We start from the raw sequence: 26747 nt of genomic DNA, 5'->3' as shown, positions 1-26747 counted from the left end.
GTTGTATTGCTATCTGTGTCCATGTTAATGAGATTCACCCTCTCTATTTGTCCTGTTTACTGTTATCATTGATAGTGAAAGTAAAATAAAATCCCAAATGTTTTGATTGTCCCCAGCAAAGTCATTTTCCACTAGGGACACTAGTAATGGTTACCTGGGGGTCCCAAAGAGATTCCCTCATGTTGCAGGGATTTCTTATTACTTCCTGTTTTAGCTATGGGACAGGAAGTGAAGGGAAATCTCCCCAGGGGGATAAAGAGGGCAAAAAAAAACTTTACAGGGGTTATAACTCTCCCTCCCTTACTCTATCCAAAATAAAATAAAACATGTTTGCCTATAGTTCTACTTTAAGCCCCAATTTAGGCCCCTCAGTATTATTTCACAATCATTACTAAACAAATAAAATGCATATCATTTAGTGTATACTTTAGCAGTCCGAACTTAGAGCAGAAACATCAAGCAATCTTGTATTACCTTTGTTAGCCACATAACTATCTTCTGTGTACACCTCCGAAACTAGTTTTATTAGGGCCTGATTTCCCTGACTTGTGATCCTATCACCAGGCTATGGACATTCAAGTTTTAAAAAAAATCTTCAGTAAACAATCTTTGAAACCATCACTGATCTCAGCAGCTATTCTCACTGGGAACATATCTTCCTAAAAGTTCACAGCAGATGCACTGAAACCTTACTTACCCCTGCTACCCCACACCCCCAGCAGTGGCTTGGCTGTCTTCCACTCATCACTTTTTCTCCAAATGTTTCTTCTAAATGTGTTATGCATTAGCTAGTAGTTAGTAAGTCACATTCAACTGGACTTGTTCTGTATTGTTGAAGAGGTTTGGTAGCTTCTCCAAGGCAGGAAGATATCCTAGCATTTTTATGCACACAGGTAGCACCAGTACCCTGACCCAATCACCATGGAATAAGTAGATGTTGAATGCCTATGAACAGAATTTACATGTCTTTGTTGTCGAATGCATTATTTTAGATGAGGGCTGGATCACCATTTATGAAGCAAACCTTGTATTTTAGGATTTAAGCTTGGCCCCACCCACTCACATATCTTATGCCTCAGTCTCTACTGATCAAAAGGGCCCCTAATCACATTGAAGGATCAATAAGGAGTCTCAGAAGGCTGGAGCATTGAAAACCTCTAATTAAAGTTTGCATTTATACATATTTTGAAAATGTGTATCTTTATTGACTGAAAGTTTGACACTTTAATTTTTCACTGACGATAACTACTACTTAACTAGTTTGGTATTAGAGTAATTTTGTCATTGTTTTCACACATGTAAAAATCTTAATTTTTGTCCACAAAACTACTTAAAATGGTTGTTATCTTTCACACTTCTTTCACTGGCAGCCCCTCCTGGTCGCTCTGCTACTCCGATCCAGGGCTACAATGGGAGGGGCCGGGGTCTCCCTCTGACGCCAGCCCTGGTTCGGAGTAGCAGAGTGGCCAGGAGTCACGTGACTGGCCTGAATGTAGCTGCAAAAAAAGTATTTAGAGGCATCGTTTATAAAAAACATTTACACAGTGCATTATCCCTGGATAAAACAGAGGGGCTGCCAGTGACAATTATTAAACTCTACTGATAGCGGCAGGAAGGAGGGAGGGAGGGCGAGACACAAACATGGAGCTGACAGGCCTGGAGGGAGGGGCAAGGGGGACAGAGGAGGACAGGAGAGCTGTGGATGATGGAGGGACGCAGGCAAACCATGGTGATCAGGGCTCAGAGGGGGACAGAAGAAGTGGCAGGATCAGACAGGTTTTTTACAGCTTAGAGAGGAGCAGATTGGACAGCACAAGCACTGTGCTGTTTAACCTGTTACAAGGGAACAGTGCAAAGGGTTAAGGGTTAGTGTAAACACACACAATATATAATACCCATTATTTGGTAAAATAGATACAAAAAATTTCATAAGCGCGTGATATTGCAAAAATCTATAGTACCCAAAAATCTCTACAGGTGATGATTTGTAAGCCTTTACAGCTCATCAGTTTAGAGTTATTCAGGAGCTCTTGTACTAGAATTATTGCTGTTAAGCTGACTGTTGTGGCAATATCTCACATGTGTTATTCATACACATATGCACCTTGAACATGTGTTTGTGTGTGTGTGAGTGGGACATTAGGGGTTACAGCAAAAATAACGTTTATTATAGTTTTATTATAGTTTTATTGTTTTTTTTTTTCTTTTATGTATTTATTTTTACTTTATTGCTATCACAAAGGGCTAATAAACCCCCATGTGATAGCATTGGACAGATGATAGGTACTCTTAATTAAAACATAAGGGGTCTATCAGACCCCAATGTCTCCCCTGCCATTCACAGCAAGTAACTGAGCACAGATCTGCTTGGTTAGATGTGTCCCCTGGTTGTATCAGCCAGAAAATGGAGACTCAGAAACCAGAAATGACAAAATTATAGTTGCTTTTCATTTTTATTCAGCACAGGGGGGGTTAAGGAATGGATGTGCCTTGGTCTCTCTCCACTCCTTATCCTGAAGTCATTGATTATAGTCCAAGGCTCAGGTTCCCGGTAAGATCGGAAGAGTCCAGGTACCACAAAGGGGGGTGGGGGATGCCAGCAGGATGGGGGAGGGGGGGTATTCAAGCCTGAACTAAATAGGCACAGGCTTAGGGATGCTACTGAAGCCATCAGCGTGTGCTTAAGAGTTCACTCTTTGGACGTATGTAGTAGACCCAAAGAGCTGAACTAGTTAAAGAATAAAGAAAGAAAAGGGAGTGGAGAGGGATTAGAACACCTGTATGTGACACTGTTATGGATATTCATTTATGTGTCCTTATTATTACCCAGGGTGAAAATGAAAGAACAAGAACAAATTTTGAGTTGTAACCAGAACAAAAAAAGAAGGGGATATCTTAAAGTGTATTTGAATTAAAGTGCACTTGGAACAACAATTTACAGCCACATGCCAAATTATAGTCACAAAGAAAAATTAAGGAGGAGACCTCCTTCGTGACAGTGTAGGACTTTCACAGATGTGTAGCTGTCTGTGAGGTAACACAACTAAATTGAATGTTTTTTTTTTTTAATGTGGATGTGGGTTCTCCCTTTTTGGACTGCATCAAACATATACATCTAGCAATATATACAATTGGCAAGCCTCATTGTTCTGTAATAGAAAGAGTATTGCTGTACTGTTGAAATTATGATTTTCTAGAAGAAGTTCCCTGATGAAGCAGATATGCACTGTGGAACAAATTATCTGAGATCATGAATATCAACCTATGCTTGTTGCTCAACAATGTACAGTATTGTTGTTTTACAATGGCCCAAATTCTTTTAAAATTATATTTTGTGTGGTCATTGTTACCTCTGAGCTGTTTTTTCTATTTGTAACAAAGTTGTTTGTTTTTTTTTTAAACTCAATTTAATTGTGTTACCTTACAGACACGTCCTACAATGTTATGGAGGAGGTCTCCTCCTTATTTATTCTTTGAAAAATATAGGGGAAATATTTAAAATAGGGACACAACTTTGGTGACCCTGGTGACCCTCTCTTTAAAGAGATTTCCATAAACTGACTTTTTTGACTATAGTACGGGAAGTAGAAAAAAAACTCTCCAAAGGAACGCAAATTCAAAAAAAAAAAAAAACTATCCAAATTAAAAAAAAAATGCCTTCAGTTCTAATTTGAGTTTGTTTCAATCATGGGCTCAGTCTGAATTTTTTTTGGTTTATGAAAACTGTTACAAGAGTTTTCAACTTTATAAAGTGCAAAAATGCAGTTTTTAAAGTAGGTGGCAATATCCAAATAGTTGTGCACATTGATGTTACAATGGGGGAGATATACTAAAACTAGAGAATGCAAAATCCGGTGTATCTCTGCATAGGAATCAGCTTCCAGGGTTCATTGTCAAAGCTTAAGGCTCCTTTCACACGGGCTTTCCGATCCGGCCCACCTGTCAGTTTTTCAGCTGGACCGGATCGGATGCTCCATGCAGCCCTATGGAGCGGCAGATGTCAGCGAAGACATCTCCACTGACACCCGCTGCTATCCAATCCGATCCTGTCTGTGAAATCCGGACAGATGGAAACCCTATTTTCCATCCATCTGGAGGATCAGGTCAGATAAGATCGGATGAAAACAGACAGGCAGTCCATTCTCATCCGATCTCCCATAGAGGAGAGCGGGGCTCTTACATCTAAGCGGGGATCGGCGGATTGATCCCCACTGAGCAAAACTGACTCCGTTGGGCGCACCGCCGTGTGAAAGGAGCCTAATTGAAAAAACTAAAGTTAGAAGCTGATTGGCTACCATACACAGCTGCACTAGATTCTGTGTGCACTAGTTTTAGTAAAACTCCGCAAAAGTGTCATTTGTGATTCCTAAAGCTAGCCATGCACTGATCAAAATTCAGCTGGTCCAGCAGGGACCAACCAAATGTTTATCACTTTATGGCCTTCCACGCTTGACAGAAATTTTACAAGAAAATTGTTGCTGGCTGAAAGAGAAAACTATCCATGTATGCCTAGCCTTAGCCAGCTTACTATAAAGCTTCCTAAAATGAGTCAGCTAATTTAGAGCATATCCAACCCCAATCACAAAAGTATAATATACTGGAGCCTACCAATAATGTGACGACTGCAGATGGACTTGACTAACAAATTAAAACCTATTACCAACTAAAACCTTTTAAGCAGTTCTAGCAATTTTTTTTTTTTTAACATAAAGGTTTTACATAAATGAAAAAAAGTTGTCCATTTTAAGAAACCCTATCAGTATTATTTGGTTTGTCTCAAAACTTTAACTGACACTTTTGCTGGAAAGCTTTTGCTGGACTGTTTGGTCTGTTGAAGGAGGTTGAAAAATAACAGACTTACTGGCTGGATTAAAAAAATGGGGGAAAAAAGGCCTAAAAAAGGAAAAGGCATTGTAATCTGCAAATATATTACATTTTTGTTTTTGGGTTTGGATTAGAGCCCCCCCCCTAAAGCAGCTTCCCCCATGTTGAGGGCATGTGACCTGGTATGGTTCAGGAGGGAGGAGTCACCCCCCCCCCCACCTTTCCTGGCCTGGCAGGCTGCATGCTCAGATAAGAGTCTGGTATGGATTTTGGGGGGGACCTCACACTGTTTTTACTGCACGTTTCATTGCTGGCATTCTTTTGTTTACATTCATCTGTCTGTGGGGAAGCCTGCTGACAGCTAATAAGTCATCGGTTGTTATGGATGCGGCAGCCAACTTCCTGGCCCGGCTTAGCAACTAGCTATTCTTCACACAGAATTCAAATTGGTCGATCAATTTTTGACCGATCCAAATTTGAATTGTTCTAAAAAATTGGAATTAGTTAGAAAATTTATATATGAAACGAAAATAAATGAATTTCATCTAAATTTGTTACTGCTTTATTTGGAGATTCAGATACATCCGAATCTCCGAATAACCAAATATTATTCCAAATTTATATTTTAATGGAAACAAACTGCACATGCCTAGTTTGGAAATGCTTTAAGGTTTAAAATTTTTCATGCATACAAATGTAGTTGTTGGAACTGATTTTGAAGGGCTGTGAAGTTTTAGTAATACATCATTTTGGTTATTTTAAAGTGGAATTTAATACATTAAGTTTATTGTTATTTAGTTAGGTACATACATTACATATTAAAAATGATGCTAGCAAAATTTGTGTGTGCTGTAAATTGCCTCCAGCATTTCTCCGGTTTCTTCTTGCTGGAGGCTGCCATGTTGTTGAAAGCCAGAGCAGTCACTTTCTTATTGAAAACTCTCCCCTTTGCCTGGACTCAAAGGTTTAGGTCATATTTTACAATGTAACATTTAAACAGTTTTTCTAGCCTTGATTGTATGCCTTGGCTCAGCTAGAGGGAAGACTGAAAGAAGCTTTACAGTGCTCAGTCTCACCGTGCTGGTGCTTCTTTCTTGCTAATCTGTCCTTATTAGGCACAGTCGGTGTAGTTTCTGTTGTCCCCCCCCCCCTTTCCTTTTAGCAGCAGCAGCAGATATTTAGGCTGTCAGCAGATCGCCTCTAGTGACTTACTGATTTTAGGCATAGTGACGAGTATAGAAAGCAACTAAGGCTGTGCAGAATAGGATAAGACTGTGCATTATTGAGTTTTAAACAGTATATGCCCTTTTTATTAAAATGTTGTACATACTTATACCTGCAAAAGGGTTCAGCTAGAATTAATCAGAACTTAAAGTGTCACTAAACCCAGAACCTGCATTTACTATATCTGATCTCCCACAGTACACAAAACATAGAAATGCAATTATTTTAGTAAATGTAAATGGCTAAATATCTTTTCTCATTAGCAGTATTAAGCAGTCTTGTTACTTCTATCAGTGTCTGGTTAAAGCTAATACGAGGAGTTTTCACACTGAACTGGCTGTCCTATTAGAATGCAGGACCCCTGACCCTATGTCTGGACAGTGCTGATTGGCCATGTGCTGATCACATGCACTCTCCCAAGAAAGAAAAAAAAATGTTTTTAGCAATACACACCAAACTGAGCATGTGCCTGACTCCAGGTACTCTGTCTTAGCCGTACATGTTAAGGGGACAATGCAAGAAAAGGAGGATCAGAGAAGACAGTATCAAATGGCCTTTTTACACAATGCAGAGGATTAACCCCTTAGGAGCCACAGTGTGAATAACAAGCATGCTTTACTGCATATACTGTACAGACTGATTTTACTGTTGTGGGTTTAGTAACATTTTAATATTCTGACTAAAGTTCCACTTTAACAATTAGTTGAGTAGTAAGGAGGAGCAGAAATGAAGAGGTACAATAAAGATGAGCAGTATTGTAAAGGTGCAGCAAAGAGAAGGAGTAAAGCAGAAGTGCGGTAAAGACTAGCAGTAATGCACAGGTGCAGTAAAGAGGATCAGTAACACAAAAGAGCAGCAATACAGTGGAACAGAACAGGAGCAAAGTGTTGGGGAAAAATACTGAGAAGACCTGGCAAATATAGAAATGTCCAGTATGGACGCGCTAATTTGCGCATGCGCATTAGCGAACAGCACGCAATGGCGAATCTGCGTGCGTGACGGCACATGCAAAGCACGATAATTGCTAGTGTCTACTGGCCTATATAAGGACAGCAGTTCCTCTATAAAAAGGCAGGATTATCGTCAGCCCTGTATCCTGTGTTTCTGTGCCTTCTGCTTGTTTATACGTTACCGACCCAGCTTATACCTGAGCTGCTCTGGTTTCTCTTCTGGCTCTGAACTCAACTTGCTCCACGGACCTGCTTCCGCCCTTTGTTCCTAATTGACATCCTGTGTTTGACCCTGGCTTTATCTCGACCACGCTTCTGCCTCTGCTCCTGACTGACTTTCTGTGTTTGACCCCCACCTGGCTTCTGACCTTTAACCATCTGTCAAGATCAGCCAGCACCTCCAGAGAATCATCCACTGTGACTACTTCTCTGCTCTTGGGTGTCCTCACATCTGGAACCATCAGGCAGCTTCACTTTCAGGCAACCTGTGCATCTTTAACCACTTTAGCTCCAGCCACTGTGCTGCTACTGCGGCACAGTGGCTCGTTATCGTCCAGCGACGTAGACCTACGTCGCTGGACTCCTCCCTCTGTAGGCGGCACTCGCGCACTGCCGGAGGCGTGCTCCCGCTGTTTTCATTCACAGCGGGAGTCGGGCCAGGGGAGGAGCGGCGGCGATCGCCGCCGCTCTTCCCCAATCATCGGGGAATCTAGTTTGGAGATCCGCCCGCCTGTGTAAACAGAGCGGGCGGATCTCCTCAGTGACAGGGAGTGACAGATCGGAGTGTTCAGCATAGCTGAACATCCGATCTGTCCCTGGCTCACTCAGTCCCCTCCCCCCCACATGTTAGTAAGCACCAGGCATACATTAACCCCTCCCTCTCCAATAAAGTTAACCCCTTCCCTGCCAGTGTCATTTTTACAGTAACAGTGCATATATATAGCACTGATTACTGCAGTAATGTCACTGGTATCCCCAAAAGTGTCAAAAATGTCAGTCAAGGGTCCGATCTGTCCGCCGCAATGTCGCAGTCCCGCAAAAAAAAAATCGCAGATCGCCGCCATTACTCGTAAAAAAAAAAAACACCAAAAATGACAGAAATCTTTCCCTTAGTTAGTAAATGCAATAACTTTTGCACAAACCAATCAAAATACGCTTATTGTGATTTATTTTACCAAACATAGGTAGCAGAAAACAAATTGGCCAAAAATTTAAAAAAAATTGGATTTTTACATATTTTTTTGGAGGAATTTCATTAAAAAAATGTTAAAAATATTGTTATTTTTTCAAAATAAACGCTCTTTTTTTTGGTTTATAGCGCAAAAAGTAAAAATCACACAGGTGATCAAATACCACCAAAAGAAAGCTCTATTTGTGGGAAAAAAAGGACGTAAATTTCGTTTGGGTACGGCATCGCACGACCGCGCAATTGTCAGTTAAATTCGCACAGCGCCGAATCGCAAAAAGTGGCCTGGACGTAAGACAGTAAAATCCTCCGGTGGTAAAGTGGTTAAGCATAGCACCCTCTGTCACCACCTTCAGGGGTACTCTGTACTCAGCCGTGAGGGAAGCCTCTAGTCAGGTACGTGACACAAAGTAAACAAAGAAACAGAAATGCAGAGAAGTAGCAAAAGAAAGATCCAGTAAATTGAAACAGTAAAGCAGATGTGCAGTAAGGAGGAGCAGTACATTACAAAGGAGTCCTAAACAGGTATAAAAGCCAGCAAGTGACTCACCACACCCTATAAATGAAATGACTGGTCCTTTTTTTCTTATTTTTACCAAACGTTTACCCAATACTATGTGTTATTAACCTGTGTCTGGTTTGCAGTAACGGATAACCATTTCGGGAGCTCCTTTCATAAACACTGTCAGGTCACTCTCTCCGATAACCTGAGTGATCACTGACATACGCTGCACAGTGGAGGAGAAGGGAAACTGATGTAGAATGATGATTCCTTCCATGGGTATCTAGATGATAACATTTACTCTGTTACTTACTATTCTTACTATTTATTAGGTGCTTATTCATGATTTAACATAGTACACAACATGATCATAGTTAAACATTGAAAATTATAAAAATTAAAGTGTTTGTTACCCCAACACTTCATATTCCTGATATGTGTCTGCTGTATTGCTTCCTTTATGTGAAATCCCTGGTGATCCTGTCATTCCCCTTGCTTTCTTATTTAAAAAAAGCTGATCACACTAAGCAGGAGACCACACCGTGGTCAGTTCTCTAGCTATGCTGGGAACTCAGTGTACTCTCCTCCAATGATCAGACCTCTCCTCACAAGCCCCCGCTGCACAGTCATTCAATGGTAAGCTCAGTGTGCTGCTGCTTCACCTCCCCCAGCTCTTATGCAGCTGAGAACATAGGGAATGTGATCACTTATAAAAAAAAGGGAAAAATGTATTTCTAGTGTTTTTTTTTTATCTAAACAAAAATATTTGCCTTTCATTTCTATTTTTAACTGAATGTGTTGTTTACAATTAATTTAAGCATTAACAGACCAACCCGAAAACTTCTTTTTTGTAGTTTTTTATATTTTTGGGAAGAGTAAATACTATGTTTTACTCTTTGGGAAGATTCAAATCACTGGGAGAGGAAACTCAGACAGTTTTTTTTTTTCTTTTTTTTAATTATAATTTTTATTAATTTCAATCAATTCTACAAAACCTTTAAAAAAGAAACAATGTTCTTTCAATAATAAATACTACACAATCTGCCCCCCCCTCCTTTCCTCCTCCCCTCCTCCCTTCCAATCCCTTTACAAGTTACCCCGGTAAACCATTATATATATATATATATATATATATATATATATACACACACACACACACACACACACACACACACACATATATATATATATATATATATATATATATATATATATATATATATATATATATATATATATATATATATATATATATATATATATATATATATATATATATATATATATATTCAACCCTCCCACACCATTCCCTAACTGTAGGGGCTTCTTTTTCAGACCATTTTCTTGGAATTGTCTCCTTCACAGCATTAAACAAATTTGGATCTAATACATTTCTATAATATTTTAGAGGTCTATTTGCTTTATAAAAAATACATATCCAAGGATCATATAAGATATCCATAAGAGAGTCATAGAACCCTCCACCTGACATCCCCTCCAGCACAAATTTGACTTCTCTGGTTGACATCGGTAAGCTATGGCTGGTGATATATACTATCTCAAGATGCACTTATAGTTCATCTCGATGGTGTTCACATCTTTAGTAGTGCAGTGGACGGCTCTCAAAACAGTTTTCTCCTCGCGTTCCTCTAAACTAATTCCAATTTCTCTTTCCCCTTTTTCTATAAAAGTAGCTCTCCTTAATCCCACCAGATCAGTTAGCATCTTATAAATTTGAGACAAACCATGTCTTACCTTTATTAACAGGTTACAGAGTTTTTCCATTAGGTTAAACTCTTTTCCCAATCAGATGACTTTCAGGCACTAAAATGGCTCTAAAACACCAATGGAAAGGGCTAGAGTGCTGCAAATGGCAGCAAAACGTAGTTAAGAGCATGGCAAGTGCTCTTCAAACAAATATGGATAGGGAAATAACTTAAAACAACAAAAAAAAAACAGAAAAATAAAACAATGTTCTTCATCTCTGAAGGAACGAGGCCCATATGGAGTAGGAGGGAGGTTGAGGTGGTGGTGGATGTGGCGGTGTCATAGGCGTGCGCACAGGGTGTGCCGGGTGTGCCGGGTGTGCCTGGGCACACCCTAATCACCTAGGGCACATTAGCATTATTGCTCTGTTTGCCAGTGAGGAGATGGGAAAGATCTCCCTCGGACCTGCTCTGCCATAAGAGAAGTGCCACACACTTCTATTTCACTTTGCCAGCAGGGAGAGTAATGTACCAGGGCCATGTACATGTAGGCAAACACATGCATGTGTATTTAAACTTTGGGGTGCACACCCTAATGCAATAGGCTGCACACACCTATGGGCGGTGTAGGTGGAAGCGGCGGTGGAGGAGGACGAGGTAGCCAACACTGCTTTTTTTCAGTCATTTTAAATGAGGGTACACCCCAAAAGAGTGAGAAAGATCAAAAAAAGAACAATGGCTGGGTAAGGTCGGTATCCATCTCTATTCTGCACAAGGTACGGAAAAGTCCTGTGGGATCCATGCCTGGTTCATTTTAATGAACGTGAGCTTGTCCACATTGTCTCTGGACAGGCAGCTGCGCTTGTCTGTGATAACGCCCCCAGCCGTGCTAAATACACGTTCAGATAATACACTGGCTGCAGGGCACGCCAGCACCTCCAAGGCGTAAAGGGCAAGCTCAGGCCATGTGCCCAATTTGGAGACCCAGAAGTTGAAGGGGGCAGACCCGTCATTCACTACATGTAGGCGTGTGCACACATACTGCTCCACCATGTTGGTGAAATGCTGCCTCCTGCTAAGACGTTCCATATGAGCTGCTGGTGCTGCTGTTTGTTGTGGTGTGCTAACAAAGCTTTTCCACATTTCGGCCATGCTAACCCTGCCTTCTGAGGTGCTGGCGGTGCCCTGGTTGCGTTGGCAACCTCTTCCTCCTCCTCTGCCTTGGCCTTGTGCTTCCACTGTGGCCCCGCTGTCAGGTGGGAATGCCAGCAGCATTGCGTTTACCAGCGTGCGCTTCTACTCGCGCATCTTGCGATCGCGCTCCCAGTGAGTGAATTAAGGATGGTACGTTGTCCTTGTAATGGGGATCCAGCAGCGTGGCCACCCAGTAATCAGTACAAGTTAGAATGTGGGCAACTCGGCGGTCGTTGTGGAGACACTGCAGCATGTAATCGCTTATGTGTGCCAGGCTGCCCAGAGGCAACGAAAGGCTGTCCTTTGTGGGAGGTGTATCGTCTGTGTACTCTGTATCCCCCCAGCCACGCACCAGTGATGGCCATGAGCTGGTCTGGGGGCCACCCTGCTGTGAACATGGTTCCATCTCCTCCTCCATCTCCTCCTCCTCATCCTCCTCATCCTCCTCATCCTCCAGAACTGTGCCCCTGCTGGACAATTGTGTCCCTGGCGTTTGTGGGTGCAGGAACCCACCCTCGGAGCCACTTGTGAATGACTGCCCTGAAGGCCTTGGAAATGTTACCTCTTCATCCTCCTCCTCCTCATACTGTGCCACATCCTCTTCCATCATCGCCCAAATCGTTTTTTGAAAGAGGCATAGAAGTGGGATAGTTAAGCTCACAACGGCGTCATCGGCACTGGCCATGTTGGTGGAGTACTCAAAACAGCGCAACAAGGCACACATGTCTCGCATGGAGGCCCAGTTATTGGTGGTGAAGTGGTGCTTTTCTGCAGAGCGACTCACGCGTGCGTGCTGCAGCTGAAACTCCACTATGGCCTGCTGCTGCTCGCACAGTCTTTCCAGCATGTGCAAGGTGGAGTTCCACCTTGTGGGCACGTCACATATGAGGCGGTGAGCGGGAAGGCCGAAGTTACGCTGCAGCGCTGACAGGCGAGCAGCAGCAGGGTGAGAACGCCGAAAGTGCGCACAGACGGCCCGTACTTTCTGCAGCATCTCTGACATATCGGGGTAATTTTTAATGAAACTCTGCACCACCAAATTCAGCACATGCGCCAGGCAAGGGATGTGCGTCAAACCGGCTAGGCCTAGAGCTGCTATGAGATTTCGCCCGTTATCGCACACCACCAGACCGGGCTTGAGGCTCGCTGGCAGCAACCACTCATTTGTCTGCTGTTCCATGCTCCTCCACAACTCCTGCGTGGTGTGTGGTTTTTCCCCCAAACAGGCAAGTTTTAAAACTGCCTGCCGTCGTTTACCCCTGTCTGTGCTGAAGTTGGTGGTGAAGGTGTTACGCTGACCGGATGAGGAGGTGGTAGAGGATGAGGAAGCGGAGTAGGAGGAGTTAGGAACAGGAGGCAAACTGAAGCGCCCTGCAATCCTCTGTGGTGGAAGGACATGCGCCAAATTGCTATCCGCCTCAGGCCCATCCGCCACTGCATTTACCCAGTGTGCCGTTAGGGAGATATAACGCCCCTGACCGTGCTTACTGGTCCACGTATCGGTAGTTAGGTGGACCTTGCCACAGATGGCGTTGCGCAGTGCACACCTGATTTTTTCCCCCACTTGGTTGTGCAGGGAAGGGATGGCTTGCCTGGAAAAGTAGTGGCGGCTGGGCACAACGTACTGTGGGACAGCCACCGGCATAAGGCTTTTAAAACTGTGCGTCTCCACCAGACGGAATGACAGCATTTCAAAGGCCAAGAATTTTGAAATGCTGGCATTCAGGGCCAGGGATCGGGGGTGGATAGGGGGGGACTTCTTCTTCCTCTGAAGTGTTTGGGAGATGGAAAGCTGAACGCTTCCACGGGACATTGTGGAGATGGTTGGTGACCCAGGTGGTGGTGTTGCTGACAGATCGTCTGTTTGCGGGGTGGCAGGTGCCGGTATCACTACAGAGGTGGATGGAGAGGCCGAGACTGCAGCAGAAGAGGAAGCAGGAGGAGCCAGAGACCTTGCTTGGTTTTGATGGTGTCTACTCCACTGCAGCTCGTGCTTTGCACTTAGATGCCTGATCATGCAGGTTGTGCTCAGGTTGAGAAGGTTTATGCCTCGCTTCAGGCTCTGATTGCACAGGGTGCAAACCACTCGTGTCCTATCATCAGCACATTTTCTGAAGAACTTCCACGCTAGAGAACTCCTTTGAGCTGCCTTTGGTGCGCTCTTTCCCTTGCTGCGTTGGGCAGTAGCAGGCGTAGTGTCTAGGGCACGGCCGCTCCGCTTCTGCACCCTGCTCCCTCTTCTGCTGTGCTGGTGGCTCTGTGCTACCACCGCCTCTTCCTCCAAACTACTCAGGTCACCTGCATGACCTTCATTCCATGTGGGGTCGAGGACCTCATCGTCCTCCACATCATCTTCCACCCAGTCTTCACCCCTGCCCTCCTTGTCGGTCTCCACAATTCTGAGTGCCGCAGCAGTTGGCACCTGCGTTCCGTCATCATCGGAGACGTGCTGCGATGGTACTTCCATGTACTCATCTTGAGAAATAAGTGGTTGGGCATCGCTGCACTCAATCTCTTCCACTTCTGGGGAAGGGCTAGGTGGATGGGCCTGGGAAACCCTGCTGACAGAGTCATCAAAAAGAAGAAGAGACTGCTGCATGACTTGGGGCTCAGACTGCTTGCCTGATTTGCAAGGGGGTGAGGTGAAAGACGGTTGGACATTGGCTGCAGGTGCCAACTCTGACCTTTCTGCAGTAGACTGGGTGGGAGACAATGTGAAGGAACTGGAGGCACTTTCAGCAACCCAATCTACTATCGCCTGTACTTCTTCTGGCCTCATCACTTCTAGAGGCACATGATGCCCTACCAAATACTGCTGCAGGTTCTGTCGCCTACTCACACTTGAGGAAGGTGTTTCACTTGTGCGTGTAGCTGGCACAGATCGACCACGTCCTCTCCTTGCAACAGGAGCTCTACCAGCAGCACCACGACCCAGGCCACGGCCCCTATTTGACGGTCTCCTCATATTTCTGTAATTTATGATCTTGCCCTAGAAAGGTGTTTATTGAATAGCGGAACAAAACAACAACAGTATCGCACGGGTATATCTCACAGTCAAATATGCAAACTCTGCCGCAATTTAATTTTTTTTACCCCAAAAGGGTGTTTATTAAATAGCGGAATAGAAAAACAGTATACAAATACAACGGGTGTATCTCACAGTCAAATATGCAAAGTATGACACAAATTTAATTTTTTTTACCCCAAAAGGGTATATATTGAATAGCGGAATAGAAAAAAGGATATAAAACGGTGTATCTCACACGTACAAACACAGACTAGGCCCCGATTACAATTTTTTGTACCCTAAAGGGAGGATGAGGAAGAGGAGTAGGAAGAGTTCGGAAACAGGAGGCAAACTGAAGCGCCCTGCAATCCTCGGCGGTGGAAGGAGATACGCCAAACAAATTTAAAAAGGTGTATCTCACATGTACCGATACAGACTATGCCGTAATTTAATTTTTTACACTCAAACAGGGTGTATATTGAATAGCAGAATAGAAAATTTTTTACAAAACAGTGTATCTCACACATACAAACACAGACTAGGCCCCTATTACAATTTTTTGTACCCTAAAGGCAGGATGAGGATGAGGAGTAGGAGGAGGTCCGAACAGGAGGCAAACTGAAGCACCCTGCAATCCTCAGCGGTGGAAGATGCGCCCCCAAAATTTGGAAGGTTTCTCTCACACGTACCGATACAGACTATCCCGCAATTTAATTGTTTTTACCCCAAGGGTGTAGATTGAATAGCGGAATGGAAAATATGATATCAAAAGGTGTATGTATCTCACACATACAGACCCAGACTAGGCCCCGATTACTATTTTTTGTACCCCCAAAGGCAGGATGAGGAGTAGGAGGAGTTCGGAACAGGCAGGAGGAACACTGAAGCACCCTGCAATCCTCGGCGGTATGAGATGTACCCCAAAAATTGGAAAGGTGTATCTCACACGTACCGATACAGACTATCCCGCAATGTAATTGTTTTTACCCCAAGGGTGTAGATTGAATAGCGGAATAGAAAATATGATATCAAAAGGTGTATGTATCTCACACGTACAGACCCAGACTAGGCCCCGATTACTATTTTTTGTACCCCCAAAGGCAGGATGAGGAGTAGGAGGAGTTCGGAACAGGCCGGAGGCAAACTGAAGCACCCTGCAATCCTCGGCGGTATGAGATGCGCCCCAAAAATTGGAAAGGTGTATCTCACACGTACCGATACAGACTATCCCGCAATTTAATTGTTTTTACCCCAAGGTTGTAGATTGAATAGCGGAATAGAAAATATGATATCAAAAGGTGTATGTATCTCACACGTACAGACCCAGACTAGGCCCCTATTACTATTTTTTGTACCCCAAAGGCAGGATGAGGAGTAGGAGGAGTTCGGAACAGGCAGGAGGAAAACTGAAGCACCCTGCAATCCTCGGCGGTATGAGATGCGCCCCAAAAATTGGAAAGATGTATATCACACTTACCGATACAGACTATCCCGCAATTTAATTGTTTTTACCCCAAGGGTGTAGATTGAATAGCGGAATAGAAAATATGATATCAAAAGGTGTATGCATCTCACACGTACAGACCCAGACTAGGCCCCGATTACTATTTTTTGTACCCCCAAAGGCAGGATGAGGAGTAGGAGGAGTTCAGAACAGGCAGGAGGCAAACTGAAGCACCCTGCAATCCTCGGCGGTATGAGATGTGCCCCAAAAATTGGAAAGGTGTATCTCACACGTACCGATACAGACTATCCCGCAATTTAATTGTTTTTACCCCAAGGGTGTAGATTGAATAGCGGAATAGAAAATATGATATCAAAAGGTGTATGTATCTCACACGTACAGACCCAGACTAGGCCCCGATTACTATTTTTTGTACCCCCAAAGGCAGGATGAGGAGTAGGAGGAGTTCGGAACAGGCAGGAGGCACACTGAAGCACCCTGCAATCCTCGGCGGTATGAGATGCGCCCCAAAAATTGGAAAGGTGTATCTCACACGTACCGATACAGACTATCCCGCAATTTAATTGTTTTTACCCCAAGGGTGTAGATTGAATAGCGGAATAGAAAATATGATATAAAATTGGTGATTTTTCAATAGCACATGTGAACACAGCAGTGTCTTATATCAGTCAGCTCTGCTGCAGGCTATGAAGGGAAAAAAAAAAGAAAATTCCCCTTTAAGTTTGTCATTTTTAAATAGATTAGTACAGACTATGCCACAATTTAATTTTTTTAACCCAAAAGGGTGTATATATTGAATAGTGGAATAGAAGAAAGTGTATACATTTTAAAATCACTAGCACGTGTGAACACAGCAGTGTCTTATATCAGTCAGCTCTGCTGCAGGCTATGAAGGGAAAAAAAAAGAAAATTCCCCTTTAAGTTTGTCATTTTTAAATAGATTAGTACAGACTATGCCACAATTTATTTTTTTAACCCAAAAGGGTGTATATTGAATAGTGGAATAGAAAAAAGTGTATACATTTTAAAATCACTCAATAATAGCACATGTGAACACAGCAGTGTATTATCACAGTCAGCAGCACTGAAGGAAAAACACTGCACACAACTGACTGATAAAAAAGATTTTTTTCTCCCTCCTCCTCCTCGGGCAAAAAGATTGTGTTCACACCACCCCACACACAGCAAAATCGATGTAGAACAATGACCCTGCCTATTCTCCAGCCTCGCCCTAAAATGATCGATAAGATCGGTCACTGGCACTGCAAACCCCCCACACAGCAAAATCGGTGTAGAACACTGACCCTGCCTATTCTCCAGCCTCGCCCTAAAATGCCCTATAACTCGCCCTGCCTGCAGCACTCCGACCTGTCCCTGAATTCTTTTCGGACACAATATAATTTTTGACTGTCTGTTCCTAATCAGCAGCCAGCACGTATGATGTGTGCTCTGTCCCTATACTACAGCAGAATGACGCAGCGGCGCTCGGTCTCGAACTTATAAAGACATGGTCACATGCTTCAGATGGCCAATCACAGCTACTAATACATTAGTATGCATGGCTGGGATGGCTTAAGGCACACCAGTTAAATGCTTGTTGATTGGCTGTTGAAAGCCCACCATTAAAAGCGCGCCATTACACTACATTGTAGATGTTTCTTTATCTCACATTTTCTAGATAGAAGAATATGAAAAAATAACTCGCCTCTCCTGCTTTAGATTTTGCCTCTCCTGCTCCAGGTTTTGCTATTGTGCAAGTAATCAGTGGCCCATCTTCTACAATTTTAGCTCGATGTTCTTGAAGTTCCTGTTGCAAGTTTCAAACAGTGAAATATTACAAAGTATAAATTATACCTAAATCATAACCAACATTTCTTTATGCTCATACAATGCACTGATTATAACATACTTTAAATGGGATTACAGATAAGCGTATAGTGGTGAGTAATGTTATATAAGAGAATATTATCCTAGTAAGTAGATAACATGATGGTAATAAATGCCTTAATTGGATTAATATTCTTAAGCCAGTATTAATCCATTGTAGATTAGTGTAATATAGGAAAAAAATATACCCATCCTGTCCCTTTAAACATTTTCACGTCCAATGGATCTCCATTTAATTTCCCATCCATCTTGATTATGGAATGGCAGCTAGCCATAGCCTGAAGCACTAGGCCCCAGGACAAATTATTGGAACTATTAAGCAATTTCATATCCTGGAACCTGCAAAGATGTACAGAAAATTTGAGGGAACAAATCTAAAACACTTAAAATAAGCATACATCTAAGACATAACTAGCTGTAGAATACATAAAGGTAATATCTGCCACAAATGGACACCATCAACTATGTTACACATTCAAAATACATAAAGCCAATATTGATTTTTTTTTTTTTTTATAAATGCCAATAAATGAAATGGTTTCTTATGTCTCCCAGGAGATGCTATTCTGATAACTCTGTGTTTGAATTTCCATTCATCTGAAGTTACAAGAAAACCCCATTCTCCCTGTTAATTTTTTATTCAAAATCTGGAGATCATACAGCGTATAATGAAAATGCCCCTCTTAGCCAGAAAAGGTTAGGGTGAGCAGGAACATAGATAGGATCTATTGTGGGGTAATCTCACACATTTCCAAAAAATGTATGGGACCAAAAAGGTGACATGACCCAACTACCGTTATGTATAAACATATATTACTTTTGTTAAGGTTACTCTTTATTATTTAGGAAGATATGTGGAGTGCAGAGTTGATAGATGGAAGATGGATTCGAGAAAATATGAGATATGAATGCCATGCATGAGCCAGTAACACATGTGCATAACAACTGATACAAATCAGATCTAAAGGATAGGTGAGTGTGTAATCAAATTGTGATAGGTTTTAAGATCTTGAATTATATAGAAAGTTATCCACTTCTCATGGGTAATTTAGAGAAGTTCTCTGGATTTATATAGATCTGCTATTGGAATCACTTTCATCAAGAGACTGATCATTTTAATGTGCTTGAACATTTAAACTGTATGATTACATGTTTGCAGTTAGCAGTACTTAGAGAGTACAAACTTTGTGCTTTTTTTGCTCTTTCTGGAAAACACTGTATTTTTTTTGTTTTAAGTCCCCTTCCCGCAACCCCAATTCCCCTTTTTTTTTTATTTCAAAACTGTATATGGGTTGTAATACTGAAGAAATAAGTGCCACATTATGATGTCAGTGCAGTCTCATGTCAGGGTACTGCACTTGAGCTCAGGCTGATATTGTGATGAACACCCAGAGGGTTTGTTTATGACAATGCTGGACATAGGATGAGTGTTACACTGAGAGCTGCCATATTATTTTTAAAGGCAAAGGCAAGATATTTGAAAAAACAAACAAAAAAAAAACAAGAGTTCTGCTTTAATACTTCACCTTCCTAGTCCAATAATCAAAGTCTTTTTAGTACTTTTTTAGTCTTTTTTAGTCTTTTTCTACTGACCCGAGTGGCGGGGAGGGAGCTCCCTCAAACTGGACCTGGTGACATTGTTCCCTAGGGTTCTAGGTCCGGGGGGAATAGGACTCCCACATCCAAACATGGTAATATATTTTATCAGTATTATACTACGTTGTGCCACCTTCCCACCATTTGCCATACCGTTCTATAACCTGTAATGCTCTGAATACTTCCTGAGATTCCTAATAATTTTGATTGTCTGATACTGCACCATTCATTTGTTGCTCTTTTTTATATGCTTATGTACATGCATTGGAACATGTTGAAAATTTGAATTTTCTGTTTTATTTGTTATGTTTATATTCTCTTATATAAAACTCAATAAAAATTTATTGAATGAAAAAAAAAAGTATTTTTAGTATAAGGATTGTGATGTCTATGTATGTTCAATTTAGTAGAGCTTTTCTGATTTGTATTAATTAGTGAAGTATCAGTCAGGTGTGAGCAATCATGGCACTGTTTTTCAAGTCTGAGATCATGGAATAGTTGATTGGCAAAGCATTTGTTTGGATAGCATTTGACAAAGCTCACATCCAGGATCCATAAAGTTTTTGTTTTTATGTTGTCAATTTTTTTCTACCATTTTCATGTGGGATTGGATCTGATTGGGGGGAGGGGGGTATAATACAGTCCTCACACACCTATGTAGACATAGATCACTTTTAAAAGTAATTTACTGGTTATTATAAGGAAGCAATGGATCCCTTATGTATGGATCTGTTGCTGCGGGAGAAAGGGCAGAGCTTGATTAGCTCTTTCCTGTTAGAAGAATAAAATGAGAGCTCAGAGGATATCCCAAGGATATCTGAGATCACTTCACAATGAATTTGCATGTAATCGAGTAGTGGAAGCAGTGTTATCATGATCCATAGATACTGCAAACTCTGGAACTTATAAATCAGTATTAAAAAAATGGAATACTAAAATAGTGATGTTAAATATATTTAGTATGGTGAATTTGTTCATATTACCTCACGGCTAATTCAAACTTACCTACTGCTATCACAAGGAAGTATGCCATATAAATCTAAGATATCTTCTGTTAAAGTGCCCGTCTAGGATAAAGAATATTAAACAGATTATTTTTAGTATCATTACAATATGCGGAGTATGTAAAATATCCAATGGAAGATGTAATTAGTTATACATATATAGATCTCTCTATTCTCTAATTAAAGTAGTGAATAATAGATGTGTGTGATCTACCTGGTTAGATATCAGTCACTGTGATTGCTTCTGAGGATATGGAAATGTAATTCATTGAATGAAAAAACAGGGTATATTCTGTTCCAGATGAATCAACAGCTCTACAGTCAACCCGTCCCTCCATACCAAGGTCCTAGGTGTAATTCTGGACTCTAAACTATCATTTCGGCCCCACATCCAATCACTGTCCAAAGCTTGCGGCCCCAACCTCGGCAACATCTACAAGATATGCCCCTTCCTAACCAATGACACGCCACAAAGCTTCTTATCCACTCCCTGGTCATCTCTCGCCTTGACTACTGCAACTCCCTTCTCATTGCCTTACCTTTAAACAGGCTATCCCCCCTTCAGTCCATCATGAATGCTGCTGTCAGGCACACCCACCTTAGAAACCGCTCGGAGTCTGGTAGCCCTTTCTGCCAATCTCTCCATTGGTTTCCACCTCAACCAACAAATTACATTCAAGATACTAACAATAACTTACAAAGCCATCCACAACCTGGCCCCAGCTACATCACTAACCTGGTCTCAAATTACCTACCAAATCATTCTCTTCACTCCTCCCAAGACCACCTGCTCTCTAGCTCCCTTGTCACCTTATCCCATGTTCACCTCCAGGACTTCTCCTGAGCATCTCCCATCCTCTGGAATGCTCTACCCCAATCTTTCTGACTTTCTCCTACTTTGTCCACTTTCAGACGATCCCTGAAAACCCATCTCTTCAGAGAGGCCTATGTGGCCCCCACCTAACAACTGTACATTTTTTTCTCCATCAGCACATCCCCCACAGTCATTATCTCTTGTATCTCTTGACCCCGCCCCCCTCCCCTCCCCCTTATAGATTGTAGGCTCTAACGAGCAGGGCACTCTGATTTCATCTGTATTAAAGTGTATTGTAGTTGTACCCTCAAGTTGTAAAACACTGCGTAAACTGACAGCGCTATATAAATCCTGTATAATAATAATAATGATATAATAACTAAAAGGCAATAGGCCAGGAGAATCCATACTGCCAGGTTGGGGCCTGATTTGTTTATCTAGACAATGATAAAAATCTCTCCTTTGTCTCCAAATACCAGATTCAAAACCTTTTCCTGTTTACTTAAAGATCTTTGTGGTATAGGTGCGCTGAACCTTATGGAGAAACGTTATAACATGATGGGTGTCTTTCAGTCCTGCTAACCAGAAACTGTGGGGCCCTGCTGGACCTTGGAGAAGTTTACTAAAGTTTTGAAAGGATAGGAGTGCCACATCAACTTGTATAGCCCTTTTAAAATAGAAAATGTCCTATAAAATACTTACCATAAGTTTCCTTTCCTGATGGACTCCATAGCAGCAAAAGTATGGGTTAACCCCCGCCTCCACGGCTCGCCTATAGGACCCCACTCCCATAAATCTTTGCTCTGTGCCAGAGGCCGCATTCCATAACTAGCCTACTCATGACTCTGGGAGGCAACTCCTGCTGCAATGGAGTCCATCAGGAAAGGAAAATTACGGTAAGTATTTGATAGGAAATTTTCAGTTTTCCTGGCAGACTCCATGGCAGCATACGTATGGGAAATACCTAGCCATACACACCCAGGTGGGCATTTTCAGAACAAAAGAAAAGGATTTTTTGACACAGTCAACAGACAGAATCTGTAAACCAAAAATTAACAGAAGATAAAGAGGCCAGCTCTACTACAATAATGAGCCATAAATGCATTGATCAGGGAACACAAGGCTACCCTACCGATTATATTGGGAACCACATGCTGCAAAGTCGCCCAGGATATAGACACACTCCTGGTCTAGTGACTGGTCACCATCACCAAAGGAGCCAAGCCCTCATCTCTGTGAGTGTCGGATGGCCTAGACAATCCATGCCACAATCGTCTTAGATGAGGCACATTTCCCTTTGTCCTTTCCGGCAAAAAGAATAAACAGGTGTTCTGAAGCCTTAAGGAAGCTGTAGCTTGTAGATATAACTTTACAATATCTGAGAGATTCCTAGCACCAAAGGAAGGCACTGCTGAGAGTCAAACTCAGGATTCCCTGTTTACTGGGAATGTGCTTTAACCAACTAAGCCACAGCGTGACCTCATCCACGTCTAAAGGATGCACGTTAGTACTCCAAAGGTTGGTAGAACAATTTCTTGGTTCCCATGAAAGATTGATGTACCCTTAGGAATTGAGTCAAGCACAGGTAAAAGCACCGCTCGAACTGGAAGAACGTTAAGAGAAGTTCTCCATGACCAGTGAATCTGTCTTTGAGGCTTTTTAATGCTGACGTGATAGTCAGGAGAAAGGCCAACATGACAGAGAGGCCTTTAACGGAGACAGCCATAGAACACTCCGCTCCAGTTCCCGAGAGGGAGTTGAGAACAAGAGGAAGACTCCATTTGGAAAATCTCCACTTACTCTGAGGTCTGAACCTAGTTGCTCCCTTGAAGAATTGTTGGACAGGAAAAGATGCCTAGACCTGGAAACACCTGTGAAGGCCAATAAAGCTGACACTTGCACTCTGAAGGAGCTTATTGATAGAGCCAGATCTAAATCCAGCTGGAGGAAGCCCAGAATATTTAGAACTTCTAGATCAGTACATGATCTGTCAGCAGCAGACATGTATTGCACAGACTTTGACCAGATTCTCCCGTAAACTTTGTGTTCACTCTCCTAGCATTTAAGAGAGCGAATATGAATCTGGAGAAGCAGCCAAGGACCTCCAATCTCAAGAACCAGACTGTCAGACATAACCGTGCCGGACATGGATGTAGAAAAGCACCCAGTGACAGAAGATCTGGCCTGATGAAAAGAGGCACTGGGCTCTGGTAACTGAACAGTGCTAGCAAGGCATTCATGGCCTAATTGGCCAATAAGGCATCGCTGGCACTACCATAAGGCATCACTGTCACTACCTCCACAACTTCTGTTCTGGGTTTTAGTAGAAACCCAGGACTTGAAGAAACACACAAGACCCGCTTCATTTCCAATGATCCGTCAGGGCATCTGCACCTGAAAAACCTCCCCATGTAGAGACCAGTCTGTTTGAATATTCTTGAACTCCGGGGAAATAAGCCTCTAAGATGTAGGCTCGATTCCTCTGAGCTTAAGACAAAATTGACTCCACTTCCTGTAATAGGGAACAGGCTGTTAATCCCCCCTTGTCTTTTAATGTAGGAGACCGCCATAGTGTTGATTAGCCTAAGAGCACTGACACTCCCTTCATTATAAGTAAAAGGCCTGTAGGGTGCAGAAGACTGCCTGTAGTTTCAGAATGTTCAACTAAATCTTGTGTAACTGACAGCCCCGCCTGCCTTGAGCTATCCCTGACAGGCAGTAAGCCCCCCCGTCCCATATTGGTGCTATCGGACATGATTTTGAACCAAGAAATTGGGCAATGGAACAGCAAATGAGACAGTTTCTCCATTGCAGCCACCAGGGGACTCACTGTAATGACTGAGGTTATATAGATGACCTGAATTCTGCTTCCTGGCTCCCACTGCTGGAGAAACCCCATTCAGAAGGGCCGCCTTCTCCGGAGTGTCCACTTGACCATTGGATCCATAGACACCATAGTGTCGATCATTTTAGACACGGAAAGTCATGCTGGTGGGATGAAGACAGGGCCAGGAGTATTCTGTTACAGTATTCTGGATCCAGAGGCAAAGCAATGGTCCTCTTGATTATATTAAACTGGGCCCCGAGGGACACAAGAGACGGAGTGGGCTCCAGGTGTCTCTTTTCCAGAATCAGCCAACAGTTGAATTTTGAGGAGCAGTAAGTATGCAGGTGTATGCTCCTTGCTTTGATTAAGACCTTAACAACCAATAGGATCCTTAACTCAAAGGGTGATGTTGAAAGCCCGAATGGTGGACAAGCAAGCTGGAGATGGTCTTGACCTATGGCGAACCAAAGGAACTTGTGGAAGTTTTCTACAATGGGCACATGGAACTAAGAATCTTTTGGTCTATTGGAAATGAGCCAGTCACCTGGCTGGACCCCTATGAATCAAGGACAATGTTTAATTCTTGAACTTATCCTTTTGAAGAAAATTGGTTTAGGTGCGCAAGGTTGAAAATTGGACTTTCCCAAGCAGCTCCTCTTCATTACCATAAAGAGAGGCGAGTACATGCCCTGAAATCTTCTGCATCCTTGGACTGGCACAGCAGCACTTTGTGACACCAGTGACTTTACGTAATACAAGAGTATATGCTTCATTTTATCTCAGAGTGAGGCAAAATCCGTGGAAATGAATCTGAGATGAGTAGGACTTCTGATGGACCATGTGTGTCCTGAAAAGACCAAAATGCTTGCTTGCCTCATCAAGGCCTCAACAACTAGAGAGGCAGCCTTTAGATGCTTCACATCCTTATCTCGGAATGGATAGAGCTTGGTCATCTTGCTCAGAAGGGAGGTATATCTCAGGACCTTGCTCCACTCATTCAAAATTATGTCCCTTATTTCCGTTAGGAATGGGAAATTAGAACGCTCTCTCTAGAGGTGCTTAAAGAACTTACTCTTGCTTTGCAGGAGACTCTACAGGTTCTTATTTATGTAAATGCCCCCCCCCCCCCATTGCCTTGACCAAAGACGTCACAGGGGGAAAAGGACTCATCTCGCTCTGCCTCACTTTCTGTGGTCTTCATAGATGGCTGACTTGGTTAGGATGGTACCACTTCTTCCTGGCCATCCCTAGTGGGAGATCACGCCGTAACAGCTATTTGACTTTGTGTGTGGCTTGTACCCTGCTCTTTAAGTGTTTTCTGCACTACATGCCACACCAGAGATTCCATTTGCTGGAAGTCACCATCCTCTTTTACAACCACCTGGGCTTAGTATGGCTAACACAGAGACTTGCTCTCTGGGACCTAAGTCCTGCATCCCCAGCAGGCTCCTTTCTTGGAGACCCTGACACGGCGGTGGATGTGGTGCCTAAAGTCGGATTCAGAGCTTCTGCTATGAAGGCTGGACCTTGATGGTGACCAATGACGACTAAATCTGCAAGAAGAATGTTGATATAGTGACGTAATAAGGTCTTTCTCATCTTGTGCAATGTATTGTCAATCTGACCTGGAAGTACTTAAAACCCTAAAAAGAAAACACAATAGGGTAGAAAAGAAAGGGTTAACCCCCCCCCCCCCCAAAAAAAAAAGTGCCCAGGCATGCGAGAAAAGGAAAGGGTTAAACACACCCTCTCATCCCCACTACACAAGGGCTGGCCACAAGAGGGGCAGTGATACATCCATAGTGTGGAAACTGCAGAGACAGTTTCCACACTATGGGAACCATCAGGATCACACACACACAGGCAGCACACAAGGGTGGCATTGCAGAGCATATACCTGTGATGATTGCACACAGCATTTAGGGAAACTTCTGCAAGCTGCCCACAGAGAAATCTCAATATCAACAGTACTGACAGCTGATTGAATTGTATTGAATTGTAAAGTGCTTTGGAGAATTCACCCAGATGTTTCCGCTGTATTTAAAAAATCATGAGAATGGGTAGGTGATAATGTACAAGAATCATGGTTTTACATTTACTATATAAAAATGTGTTCTCATGTGATTTATTGTTCCTTCCAATCTTAAATTGCCCTTGAGTAAAAAGTAAAGTATATCTCACATCGTGCAGTTACAATTCTGTTAGTGATCATGGCTTTAAATAGCTAGCAAGTTTTAATGCTTACTTTGCATTTTCTTTTCACTTTACTATGATCATGGAAAACATTTATGGGATGCAAACAATTCATAAGATTAAACTTACTTTGTCAAAACATACAAGATTTAATTGCCCAGCTAAATTAATCCTTTGAGGACTGATGCAGAATATACCGAGTTTCTTCAATCTTGTTTGTCCATAAAGAAGACCAAGTGTAATGGTGGCTGGAAGGGCAGCATTCACAGCTGCTGTTAGCATCAATAATGACATCAGTACTATATCATGTACACTGGCCTGTGGGGAAGTAGAACAAGGAAAAAAGCTTCTTAACTACAGTAAGCTGT

The 26747-nt window shown here is 42.6% G+C and overlaps 1 protein-coding gene across 1 annotated transcript in view; it reads right to left on the bottom strand.

Moving 5' to 3' along the window:
- The window catches only part of LOC309551114 (putative cation-transporting ATPase 13A4), a 148783-nt gene that overhangs the window by 37702 nt on the left and 84334 nt on the right, over positions 1-26747 (bottom strand). The window contains exons 12-16 of the mRNA XM_082251560.1: positions 26509-26697; positions 20547-20608; positions 18134-18284; positions 17764-17865; positions 8813-8969 (exon numbers count right to left, since the gene is read on the bottom strand). Coding sequence (XP_082107686.1) covers positions 8813-8969; positions 17764-17865; positions 18134-18284; positions 20547-20608; positions 26509-26697 — 661 coding nt within the window. The remainder of the gene's footprint in view (positions 1-8812; positions 8970-17763; positions 17866-18133; positions 18285-20546; positions 20609-26508; positions 26698-26747) is intronic.

The sequence above is a fragment of the Pelophylax lessonae genome (assembly GCF_965119305.1).
Source record: "Pelophylax lessonae genome assembly, chromosome: 3".
Taxonomy (NCBI): Eukaryota; Metazoa; Chordata; class Amphibia; order Anura; family Ranidae; genus Pelophylax; species Pelophylax lessonae.
This window is presented reverse-complemented; position numbering and strand designations above follow the sequence as displayed.